The following is a 13,358-nucleotide window of genomic DNA, read 5'->3' on the forward strand; positions in this document are numbered from 1 at the left end:
AAGCTTAGTGAATATAACTTCTTTCTTAAAGATGTTCTTGGGTTATGATTCAAAGGAAAAAGCTCTGGTGATCTCAGACTAATGGTAATTCAAACCATAAAGCTTTCTTGGATTAATTAAAAAGTAAGTTTTTAAAAAAATTAATTAATTTATTTATTTTTAATGATTATAACAACCTGATTTCACAGGATTTCCATCCCACAGCCCAAGCACATCCCCCCACCCCCCAAACTGTCTCCTCTGGAGACCATAACGTTTTCAGTGTCTGTGAGTCAGCATCTGTTTTGCAAAGAAGTTCAGTCTGTCCTTTTTTCAGATTCCACGTGTCAGTGAAAGGATTTGATGTTGGTGTCTCATTGTGTGGCTGACTTCACTTAGCATGATAGTTTCTGGGTCTAACCCTGTTGCAAGAAATGCTGGTATTTCATTCTTTTTAATGGCTGAATAATATTTCATTGTGTATGTGTACCACCTCTTTATCCACTCCTCTGTCGATGGACATTTAGGTTGTTTCCATGTCTTGGCTATTGTAAATAGTGCTGCAGTGAACATTGGAGTACATGTGTCTTTGCAAGTCATGGTTTTCTCTGGATAGATGCCCAGGAGTGGGATTGCTGGATCAAATGGTAGTTCTATGTTTAGTTTTCTGAGGCATCTCCATACTGCTTTCCACAGTGGTTGCACCAATTTACAATCCCACCAACAGTGTACTAGGGTTCCTTTTTATCCACACCCTCTCCAGCACTTATTGTTTGTAGACTTTTGGATGATGGCCATTCTGGCTGGTGTAAGGTGGTACCTCAGAGTGGTTTTGATTTGCATTTCTCTGATAATGAGTGATGTTGAACATCTTTTCATGTGTTTCTTGGCCATCTGTATGTCTTTTTTGGAGAACTGTCTGTTTAGATCTTCTGTCCATTTTTTGATGGGGTTGTTTGGTTTTTTTTTTTGGCATGGAGCTGCAGAAGTTGTTTATAAATTTTGGAGATCAATCCCTTGTCAGTGGATTCACTTGCAAAGATTTTCTCCCATTCTGTGGGTTGTCTTTTTGTGTTGTTTAGGGTTTCCTTTGCTGTGAAGAAACTTGGAAGTTTGATTAGGTCCCATTTGTTTATTTTTCTTTTTATTGTCAATACTCTGAGAGGTGGATCTGAGAAGATGTTGCTGTGGTTTATGTCAGAGAATGTTTGGCCTATGTTATCCTCTAAGGTTTTGATAGTGTCTGGTCTCATATCTAGGTCTTTAATACTTTTGGAGTTTATTTTTGTGTCTGGTGTTAGGGAGTGTTCTGATTTCATTCTTTTCCATGTGGCTGTCCAGTTTTCCCAACACCAGTTATTGAACAAGCTGTCCTTTCTCCATTGTATATTCTTGCCTCCTTTGTCATAGATTAGTTGGCTGTAGGTGCGTGAGTTGAATTCTGGGCTTTCTCTCCTGTTCCACTGATCTATATGTCTGTCTTTGTGCCAGTACCATGCAGTTTTGACGACTGTTGCTTTGTAGTATAGTCTGAAGTCTGGGCGCCTGATTCCTCCAGCTCCATTTTTCTTTTTCAGGATGTCTTTGGCTATTCTGTGTCTTTTGTGCTTCCAAACAAACTTTAAAATATTTTGAGTTCTGTGAAAAATTTCCTCCCTACCCCCTGCCCAAAAAACAAAAATTCTCTTGTGGCACAGTGGGCTAAGGATCTGATGTTGTCACTGCTGTAGCTGCTTGGGTCACTGCTGTGGTATGGGTTTGATTTCTGCCACAGGAATTTCCACATGCTGCAGGCAGGAGCAACAACAACAAAAAAGTCACAACATGGCTACTGATGCCATTTTCTTCTTTAAAGAGGAAGAGGTAATAGAGCACCTCTGTTCTGTTCTTTCTTTGGGTTCACAAACTCAATAGCCTGTTGTTTTCATTAAAATATTTTAATAATTCCTCTGAATTACAAAGTGCTGTTTAAGCTACATTCCTTGTTCTCTCTCTCTTTTGCTTTCCCTCTTCACTTCAAAGCAGATTTATAGCATTTTCCTTTTTTTTCTTTTTGTTTTACAGCTATTAGAAGGTGGCCTTCCTTTTTTTAAATTACTCAATTAATTTTATTACATTTATAGTTGTACAGCAGTCATCACAACCACATTTTACAGCATTTCCATTCCAAACCCCCAGCACATCACCCCACCCCACAACCTGTCTCGTTTGGAAACCAAAAGTGTTTCAAAGTCTACAATCAGTATCTGTTCTGCAAAGAAGTTCATTCTGTCCTTTTTTTAGATTCCACATGTAAGTGATAATACTTCATGTTGGTGTCTCATTGTCTGATAATTTCTAGGTCCATCCATGTTGCTGCAAATAACATTATTTCTTTCCTTTTAACGGCTGAGTAATATTCCATTATGTATATGTACCACCTCTTCTTTATCCACTCCTCTGTCGATGGACATTTAGGTTGTTTCCATGTCTTGGCTCTTGTATAGAGTGCTGCAGTCAACATTGGAGTACTATGTCTTTTCAAGTCATGGTTTTCTTTGGATAGATGCTCAGGAGTGGGATTGCTGGATCAAATGGTAGTTCTGTTTTTAGTTTTCTGAGAAATCGCTGCACTGTTTTCCACAGTGGTTGCACCAATTTACATTCCCACCAACAGTGTACTAGGGTTCCTTTTTCTCCACACCCTCTCTAGCACTTATTGTTTGTACACTTTTTGATGATGGCCAGTCTGGCTGGTGTAAGGTGGTACCTTAGAGTGGTTTTGATTTGCATTTCTCTAATAATTAGTGATGTTGAGCATTTTTTCATGTGTTTTTTGGCCATTTGTATGTCTTCTTTGGAGAATTGTCTGTTTAGAAACCCTGCCCATTTTTTATGGGATTGTTTGTTTTTTTGGTATTCAGCTGTACGTGATGTTTATAAATTTTGGAGATTAATCTCTTGTCAATCGGTTCATTTGCAAAGATTTTCTCCCATTCTGTGCATTGTCTTTTCATTTTGTTTAGGGTTTCCTTTGCTGTGCAGAAACTTTTAAGTTTAATTAAGTCCCATTTGTTTATTTTTGTTTTTATTGTCATTACTCTAAGAGGTGAATCTGAGATACTGCTGTGGTTTATGTCGGAGAGTGTTTGGCCTATGTTTTCCTCTAATCTTTTTTTTTTTTCCAATTTTTAAACTTTTTTTGAAGTATAGTTGATTTACATTGTTGTGATAATTTCTGCTGTACAACAAAGTGATTCAATTGCACATGTACACACGTCCATTCTTTTTCAGATTCTTTTCCCATATAGATCATCACAGAATATTGGGTAACGTTTCCAGTGCTATACAGCAGGTCCTCCTGTTGGCCAGCCATTCTGTGTACCACAGTGTGCATATGCCAAACCCCCAAACCTCATCCATCCCTCCCCACACCTGTCCCCTTTGGTAACCGTAAGTTAGTTTTCAAAGTCTGTAAGTCTGTTTCTGTTCTGAAGATAAGTTCATTTGTATCCTTTTTTTTTTAGATTCCACATGTAAGCCATAGCATATGATGTTTGTCTTTCACTGACTAACTTCAGTTAGTATGTAATCTCTAGGTCCATCAATGTTGCTGCAAATGGCATTGTTTCATTCTTATTATGGCTGAGTGATACTCCATTGTATATTTGAACCACATCTTATTTATCCATTCCTTTGTCAGTGGACATTTAGGTTGCTTTCTTGTCTTGGCTATTGTAAATTGGGGTGTGTGTATCTTTTCGAATTACGGTTTTCTCCAGATATATGCCCAGGAGTGGGATTGCTAAATCATACGATAGTTCTGTATTTAGTTTTTTGAGGCAGCTCCATACTTCTTTCCATAGTGGCTGCACCAATTTACATTCCCACCAACAGTATAGAAAGGTTCCCTTTTCTTTGAACCCTCTCCAGCATTTATTGTTTGTAGACTTTTATTTATTTATTTATTTTTGGTTTTTACGGCCGCATGTAAGGCATATAGAAATTTTCAGGCTATGGGTTGAATTGGAGCTGCAGCTGCTGGCTTACGTCACAGCCATAGCAATGCAGGATCCAAGCTGCGTCTACAACTTACACCACAGCTCACAGCAAAACTGGATCCTTAGCCCACTGAGCAAGGCCAGGGTTCAAACCTGCATCCTCGTGGATACTATTCTGATACCACTGAGCCACAATGGGAACTCCTGTTTGTAGACTTTTGATATTGACCAATCTGATTTGTGTAAATGATACCTCACAGTAGTTTTGATTTGCATTTCTATAATAATTACCATTGTTGAGCATCTTTTCATGTGTTTTTTGGCCATCTCTATGTCGTCTTTGGAGAAATGTCTAAATGTCTATTTGCCCTTTTTTTGATTTGGTTGTTTTTGTTTTTTTTAATATTGAGCTGCATGAGGTGTTTGTGTATTTTAGAGATTAATCCCTTGTCAGTTGTATCATTGCAAATATTTTCTCCCATTCTGTGGGTTGTCTTTTTGTTTTGTTTATGGTTTCCTGTGCTGTGCAAAAACTTCTAAGATTAAGTAGGTCCCATTTGTTTATTTTTATTTTTATTGTCATTACTTGAGGAAGTGGATTCTTTGAAGCTGTTGCTGTGGTCTGCCTATTTTCCTCTGAGAGTTTTAGAGTATCTGGTCTTACATTTAGGTTTTTAATTCATTTTGAGTTTATTTTTGCGTATAGTGTTAGGCAGTGTTCTAATTTCATTCTTTTACATGTAGCTGTCCAGTTTCCCCAGCACCGCTTATTGAAGGGACTTTCTTTTTTCTGTTGTTTATTTTTGCCTTTGTCATAGACTAGTTGACCATAGTTATGTGGGGTTATTTTTGGACTTTCTATCCTGTTTCATTGATCTAGATTTCTGTTTTTGTGCCAGTATCATACTATTTAGATGATTGTAGCTTTGTCTGAGGTTAAGGACCTTGATTCCTCCAGATCCATTATTTTTTCCTCAGGATTGCTTTGGCTATTCAGGGTATTTTGTGTTTCCATATAAATTAAAATTTTTTTTGTTCTAGTTCTATGAAAAATGTCATTGGTAATTTGATAGCAATTGCATTTTGAATCTGTAGATTGCCTTGGCCAGTATAGTCATTTTGATAATATTGATTCTTCCAATCCAAGAGCATGGTATGTCTTTCCATCTGTTTGTGTCATCTTTGATTTCTTTCATCAGTGTCTTATAGTTTTTGCCTGTGATACACAGAGTTCATCTGTGAAGCCATCTGATCCTGGACTTTTGTTTGCTGGAAGTTTTAAAATCACAGTTTCAATATCAGTACTTGTGATCAGTCTGTTCATCTTTTCTATTTCTTCCTTGTTCATTCTTGGAGAATTGTACCTTTCTAAGAATTTATCCATTTCTTCTAGGTTGTCCATTTTATTGGCATAGAGTTGCTTGTAGTAGTCTCTTATGATCCTTGGTATTTCTGTGATGTCCATTGTTAATTTCTCTTTTTCCATTTATAATTTTATTAATTTGAGCCCTCTCCCCCCCCCCTTTTTTCCCTTGGTGAATCTGGCTAAGGTTTTATCAATTTTGATTTTTTTGAAGAACCAGGTTTTAGTTCGACTGATCTTTTCTATTGTTTTCTTCATTCCTATTTAATTTATTTCTGCTCTGATCTCTATGATTTCTTCTACTCATTTTGCATTTTGTTTGTTCTTACTCTAGTTGCTTTGGGTATAAGGTTAGATTGTTCATTTGAGATTTTTCTGATTTCCTGAGGTAGGCTTGTATTCTGTAAACTTCCCTCTTAGAACTACTTTTGCTGTATCCTATAGGTTTTAAATCATTGTGTTTTTGTTTTCATTTGTCTCTAGATATTGTTTGATTTCCTCTTCGATTTCTTTAGTGATCCATTGTTGTTTAGTGGAATATTGTTTATTCTCCATGTATTTTTGTTTTTTGCAGTTCTTTTCCTTGTCATTGATTTCTAGTCTTATCATATTTTGGTCGGAAAAGATGCTTAATATAATTTCAGTTTTCTTAAATTTACTGAGGCTTGATTTGTGGCCAAATGTGATCTATCCTAGAGAATGTTCCATGTGCTTGAGGAAAAAATGTATTCTGCTACTTTCAGATGGAGTGTTCTATAAATATCTATTGTCAGACTGTTCTAATACATCATTTAAGGCCTGTGTTTCCTTGTTGATTTTCTGTCTAGATGATCTGTGCATTGGTGTAAGTGGGGTGTTAAAGTCCCCCACTATTACTGTTATTATTGATTTCTCCTTTTATGGCTTTTGGCAGTTGTTTTATATATTGAGGTGATCCTATGTTGGGTGCATATATATTTACAATTGTTTTATCTTCTTCTTGGATTGATCCTTTGATCATTATATAATATCCTTTGTCTCTTGTAACCATTTCTATTTTAAAGTTTGTTTTGTCTGATGTGAGTATTGCTACTTCAGCTGTATTTTGATTTCTGTTTGCATGGAATATTTTCTTCCATCCTTTCACTTTCAGTTTGTATGTATCCCTAGAACTGAAGTAGCTCTCTTGTAGATAGCTTATATATGGGTCTTGTTTTTGTATCCATTCAACTACTCTGTGTCTTTTTTTTGGGGGGGGGGCTGTACCCACGGCACATGTGGGCTCCCAGGCTAGGGGTTGAATCAGAGTTACAGCCACAGCAACGACAGATCCGAGCCATGTCTGCAGCCTACGCCACAGCTATGGCAACTCCAGATCCTTAACCCATTGAGCGAGGCCAGGGAGATATCCTACATCCTCATGGATACTAGTCAGATTTGTTTTCACTGAGCCACAAGGGGAACTCCCCTAGTCTATGTCTTTTGATTGGAGCAGTTTGTCCATTTACATTTAAGGTAATTATTGATATGTATGTCCTTATTGCCATTTTGTTAATTGTTTTTGATTTGTTTTTGTTGGTCTTTTTTCTTCCCTTCTTTTGTTCTTTTCTCTTATGGTTCGATGACTACCTTTAATGTTGTGCTTGATTGCTTTTTCTTATTTGTGTTTGTATCTCTTGTGGATTTTTGGTTTGCAGTTACCATGAAGCTTTCATATAGGAGTTTATACATAGACACAAGATCATTTTAACTTGCTGGTCTCTTAATTGCAAATGCATTTCCACTATTTTGCATTTGTACTCTCTCTCCACTTCTCACAATTGCTTGTTTTGATATCATATTTGTATGTGGATGATTTCCTACCATTGCTATATCTTTGTCTTTACCTATCACCCTTCTTATTTGTAATTTCTTGTTGCTAGTTGTGACCTTTTCTTTTTTCCCTAGAGAGATTTCTTTAGTAGTTATTGTAGAGCTGGTTTGTAGGTGCTGAATTCTCTTAACTTTTGGTTGTCTGTAAGGCTTTTCATTTCTCTCTCAAAGCTGAATGAGAGCCTTGCTGGGTAGAGTAGTCTTGGTTGTAGATTTTTTCCTTTCATCACTTTAAGTATATCGTACCCCTTCCTTCTGGCCTGCAGAGTTGAGTTTTGCTGAAAAATTAGCTGATAACCTTATCAGGGTTCCTTTGTATGTTATTTATTGCTTTTCCCTAGGTGCTTTCAATATTTTCTCTTTCTTTTTAATTTTGATCAGCTTGATTAATATATGTCTCAGGGTATTCCTCCTTGGGTTTATTCTATATGATATTTGTCGTTCTTCCTGAATTTGAGTGAGTGATTCTTTTCCCATGTTAGGGAAGTTTTCAGCTATTATCTCTTCAAATATTTTTCTCTGGCCCTTTCTCTAACTCCTCCTTCTGGAACCTCTATAATGTGAATTGTTGGTACGTTTAATGTCCTAGAGTTCTCTTAGACTGTCCTCATTTCTTTTCATTCTTTTATCTTTATTCTATTTTGTGTCAGTGATTTCCATCAGTCTGTCTTCTACCTCATTCATTCTTCTGCCTCCCATAGTCTGTTATTAATTAGTTACAGTGTATTTTTTCAGTTATTGTGTTGTTCATCTCTACTTGTTTAATCTTTAAATCTTCTATTTCTTTGTTCACCATTTTTTTGTAATTTATCAATTTTTGTTTCCAGTTTTTTCCCGAAATCTTGGATCATCTTTACTATCATTACTCCAAAGCTTTTTTTATGGGGTTGCTTATCTCTACTTCACTTAGCTATTTTTCTGGGGTTTTTTCTTGTTCCTTCATCTGGCTTATATTTCTCTACCTTTTCATTTTGTCTGACTTTCTCTGTGGTCTCCTTTTTTGCAGGTTACAGGGCTGTAGCTTCTCTTGCTTTTGGTGTCTGCCCCTTTGTGGGTGAAGTTGACATTGGGGCTTGTGATAAGCTTCCTGATGGGAGAGACTGATGCCTGCCCACTGAGGCTGAGTCTTGTTCCTCTGGTGGGTGGGAATTGTCTTTGGGAGTGATTAGGGCCAGTTGTGTGCTTGGGAGGACTTGAGGAAACCTCTTTGATGATGTTTAGGGCTGTATTTCCACCCCCTTTGGTGTTTGGCCTGGGGCTTCTCAGCCCTGATGGGTGGATCCAGGTTTTTCCAAGATGCCAGCCTCTAGGGGAGCTCATACCAGTGATTATTCCCTGGGACCTTCCCCTCCTTTGTTCTGCCCCCTGCTTTCCCAGAAGACCCTTCAAGACCTGAAGGTAGGTCTGACACAGATTATCATTGAGTCCCTGCTTTGCCCTGGGACCCAGTATATGTGAAATCCTGGGTGTACCCTTCAAAAATGGAGTCCCTGTTTTCCCCAGTCCTGTGGAGCTCCTGTGCACAAGCCCTGATGACCTTCAATGCCAAATGCTCCAGGGGCCCCTCCTCCCTTTGCCAGACCCCCAGAACCCCTAGTTCTGATGTGGGGTTTAGAACTCTCACTCCTGTGGGAGAGCCTCTGTGATATATTTTCCTATCTGTGGGTTGCCCACCTTGTGGGTATGGGATTGCTTATATGTGAAAGTGCTACTCCTGCTGTCTCAATATGGCTTCTTCGTCTTTAGCTGTAGAATAACACTTTCTGTAGTTTCCATTCTATTTTGTTGAAGGTTGTTCAGCATTTAGTTGTAATTTTGGTGTTTTCGTGAGAGGAGGTGAGCTCGAGTCCTTCTACTCCACCATTTTGTCTCTGCATCTATAGGATTTTCTTAGAATAAGATAATTTGTTTCAAGCTTTGACTTCAGTTGGGCTTTTTTTTTTTTTTTTCGTACTATAGTAGTTCCTTGAGATACATTCTTTGCTCTTTTTGGCATTTTTTACTTTTATACTCCATGGACTTTCTCTGCCTTAGGGATCTTGGATAGACTATACCATTTTATTCTCAGTGATTTTGCTTAAAACTTTTAAAAGCTCCTCTACAAGTGGGATATTTCAAATGGTTATTCGTTAATTCTTCTTTGAAACTCATAAGAATTTTACTCACAGGAAGACTAGCATTTTTTATGAAATTGTAGTTGGGTGTTTAGAATGACACATGAAAACCTCTTTTATCCCAAACTATGACTGAACTATCCTACTTTTCCATAGTTAAATAGAATATGTCAGAAAGCAGTAAAATGCACCATAGTTTATTTTTAGTGCTTATCTTAAAGGAAAACTAATTAGATTTGAATATGGGATAGATGCTAATAAGTAGATATTAATAAATATTCTGAAGAATCTTGGATGCATTAAAAAACTTAGGAATGGGTCCGTTTCTTTGTTTAAAGGCATCCTTAAAAATATTTTCACGTAAGTGGTCGTAGTTTGAGACCTACAAATGATAAAGGAGAGAGAGAGGGGAGGGGGAGAAGGGAATAAAGGTTATGTTAGGTGAAATTAACACTTCACTGTAGCAGAGTATATCACTGTAATAGTTACCATTTTTTGTTCCTCTTTGATTTTTTTTGAAATACAGGTTCTTGCATTTGTGATTCCATTGTTAACCTAGTTTTGGAAATTACAAATTAGCAGTATAATGATGTGACAAATGGAGTACTAAGATTGTGTTTGACTGAATGTATCTGTAACTCGATTCATAAACAGTTAAATATCATCAAGAAATTTAGTCTTCGTTGTGAAGGATGTATTCTGTAGATGGATTATTCTGATATTTTTAGTTTAAATTGTTGATAGTTTTATGACTATCATGATTGAGAAGAATCTTTAAGTAAATTTGACCTCATCTATTTATGATTGTTTTGTTTTCTTTTGTGTTTTTAAATGGTGAGTTTATCTTTATCTGTATGCAGTTAAGCTATTCTGGTCAGATTATGGACAGTTTAATATATTTATTTTTATTTTTTTACAGAATAAAATGCATACATTTACACACAATTACATTCACACAGATTGTTATAACATGGATCTTAAGAAACAGATTAAGTGACTCCCACTGGAGAAGTGGAATGGAAAATATACTGAGACAAATAGGAAATTTATTCTATACTTTATCCCAATTTTATGGCTTTCAGCTTTACTACTTAGTTTTATCTATTACATTTTAATTTTTCTTTAAAAATTAGCATTATATTAAATTGTTATATTATGCAACTAAAATTTATAAAGAAGAAAGCCTTATATACCATTAAATATTTTATATAGCATAGTAAAAAGAATAACTTAACTGGTAAGCATAACAAAAATAATACACCCTCTGAAAATAAGTAAAATATAAAATGCATAAGTTGGTTAAAAAACAGTGTAACTATATAAATATGTCTTCACAATTTGTTCCATCTCATTGATTCTTCAATAAAGGTATTACACCATTCTAGGTGATGTGATAAACAAGACATTATAGACTTTACATTGTACCATGGAGAGAAATGGTTATTAATAATACAATTGTAGAACTGTATTTTTAAATTGTACAGTGGCATTATTTAATTATAATTATCATAAGTTCTTTGATGGAGAGGAAATCAGAATCAGATCTAAGAAGACTTCAGCATTCCAAGAATGATGTCAAATGACCCCCTTCATGGTGGATTATGCACTTATTTACTAAGAGATATATTTCTTCTCCAGAGATTCCTTGTTTGTGTATCAATTGTAGATTTTTGGTTTGCAGTTATTCTGAAGTTTTGATGTAAGCGTCTTTATGTATATGAGATTGTTTTAAGTTGTTGTTCTCTTAATTGCAAGTTCATCTCCGGTGTCCTGCATTTGTACCCACCTCTTCTCATGATTTCTGATTTTGATGGTATAATTGTGCATGGATGATTTCATATCTTCATTGTATATATACCTTTACTGGTGAGCCTTGTCACTTGTGGAATTTTTGTTTCCTGTTGCTGATCTAGAGAAGTTCCTGCCTAGAGAAGTTCCTTTAGTATTTGTTGTAAGGCTGGTTTAGTGTTGCTGAATTCTCTCAGCTTTTGCTTATGTGTGAAGGTTTTTATTTCCCCTTCAAATCTGAATGAGAGCCTTGCTGGGTAGAATATTCTTGGTTGGAGGTTTTTTCCTTTCATCACATTAAGTATATCATGCCACTCCCTTCTGGGCTGCAGAGTTTCTGCTGAAAAATCTGCCGATAACCTTATTGGGGTTCCCTTGTATGTTACTTGTTTCTTTTCCCTAGCTGCTTTCAAGATTTTCTCTTTGTCTTTAATTTTGGTCAGTTTGATTAGTATGTGTCTTGGTGTGTTCCTCCTTAGGTTTATTTTATATGGTACTCGTGCTTCCTGGATTTGAGTGAGTGGTTCCTTTCCCATGTTAGGGAAATTTTTGGCTATTATCTCTTGGAATATTTTTCTGTCCCCTTCTCTCTCTCTTCCCCTTCTGGCACCCCTATAATATGGATGTTGGTGCTTTTAACATTGTCCCAGAGTTCCCTGAGACTCTCTTCATTTTTTTTCAATCTTTTTTCTCTTTTCTGTCTTGCATCTGTAATTTCTTCTAATCTGTCCTCCACCTCACTTATTCGTTCTTCTGCCTCCTGTATTCTGCTGTTAGCTGCTTCTAGTGAGTTTTTTATTTTAGTTATTGTATTTTGCATCTCTCTTGTTTAAGTTTTATATCTTGTATCTCTTTGGTTAGTGTTTCCTGTAAGTTATCCATCTTTGCCTCCAGTTTATTTCCAATGTCTTGCATCATCTTCAGCATCGACAGTCTAAAGTCCTTTTTCTGGAGGCTGAGAATCTCCTCATGGTTTAGCTGATTTTCTGGGGTTTTTCCTTTCTCCCTCATCTGAGTTATAGTTCTCTGTCTTTTCATTTTGATAGGTTTTTGGTGTGGTGACCTTTTTACAGATAATAGAGCTGTAGCCTCTCTTACTTCTGATGTCTGCCCCCCTTGTGGCTGAAGTCAGTATGGGGGGCTTGCTGTAGGCTTCCTGATGGGAGGGGCTGATGCCTTCCCACTGGTATGTGGAGCCGATTCTAATCCCTCTGGTGGGTGGGGCTTAGTCTCTGGATGGGATTAGGGGCTGCTCTGTGCCTGACGCTCTTTAGGTAGCCTGTTTACTGAAGGGTGGGGCTGTGATCCCACCTGGATTGTTGTTTGCCCTGGGGCTTCTCAGCACTGATTGATGGGTGGGGCCAGATTTTCCCAAAATGGCCACCTCCAGAGAAAGGCAGCTGCTGAATATTCCCGAGAGCTTTGCCTTCAATGTCCTTCCCTCACAACAAGCCACATTCACCCCTGTTTTCCCAGGATGTCCTCCAAGAACTGCAGTCGGTTTTGACCTAGGTTCCTGTGGAGACCTTGCTCTGCCCTGGGACCTAGTGCATGTCAAAGTCTGTGTGCGCCTTTTAAGAATGGGGTCTCCGTTTCCCCCAGTCCTGTGGAGCTCCTGCGCACAAGCCCTGCTGGCCTTCAATGCCAGATGCTCCAGGGACTCTTTCTCCCAGTGACAGATCCCAGCATGTGAGGGTTTGATGTGGGGCTCAGAACTCTCACTCCTGTAGGTGAGTCTCTGTGAGCCAGTAGGTTTGCAGTCTGTGGAGCTTCCCACCCGGGAGGTATGGGGTTGTTTATATCACGAAATTACCCCTCCTACCTGTGGATGTGGCCTCCTCTTTTTCTTCTGGAGTAGGGTATGGGTTTCCGGTCCATTTGGGTGGAGATTGCTCAGTCTTTAGTTGTGAATTTTGTTGTTCAGTATATTTAAAATTTGTTATATGTATGACTGGTGGTTACCTTGCTTCCATACCTCTTTAAAATGTTTGTTCACTTGTTGCTATTAAGATTGTAATGTTCATTGTAGCAATATGTATTTGAGATTGTGATGGTGATAGGAAATTTTGTTTTAATGGTTTCTTCTTCTTCTTCTTATTTTTAGAGTCAGCTTAGTCAATGTAATAATGCCCTGGAGAACTCGGAAGAACTACTAGAATTTGCAACACGGTCATTAGATATAAAGGAACCTGAAGAATTTTCTAAGGTACCAAAACCAACCAAAAAAATGAGACTAATCCATTTTAAAAGAAAAGTTTTATTTAAAGGAAAATTATGTTTTCT

At 37.3% G+C, this 13,358-nt stretch overlaps 1 protein-coding gene across 3 annotated transcripts in view; it reads left to right on the plus strand.

Moving 5' to 3' along the window:
* FSD1L (fibronectin type III and SPRY domain containing 1 like) overlaps window positions 1-13,358 on the plus strand; it is a 78,987-nt gene that overhangs the window by 26,503 nt on the left and 39,126 nt on the right. For all 3 annotated transcript variants that reach the window (XM_003480570.4, XM_005660313.3, XM_005660314.3), the window contains exon 4: window positions 13,180-13,281. In XM_003480570.4, the coding sequence (XP_003480618.1) occupies window positions 13,180-13,281 (102 nt within the window). The remainder of the gene's footprint in view (window positions 1-13,179; window positions 13,282-13,358) is intronic.

This window comes from Sus scrofa, chromosome 1, assembly GCF_000003025.6.
Source record: "Sus scrofa isolate TJ Tabasco breed Duroc chromosome 1, Sscrofa11.1, whole genome shotgun sequence".
Classification (NCBI taxonomy): domain Eukaryota; kingdom Metazoa; phylum Chordata; class Mammalia; order Artiodactyla; family Suidae; genus Sus; species Sus scrofa.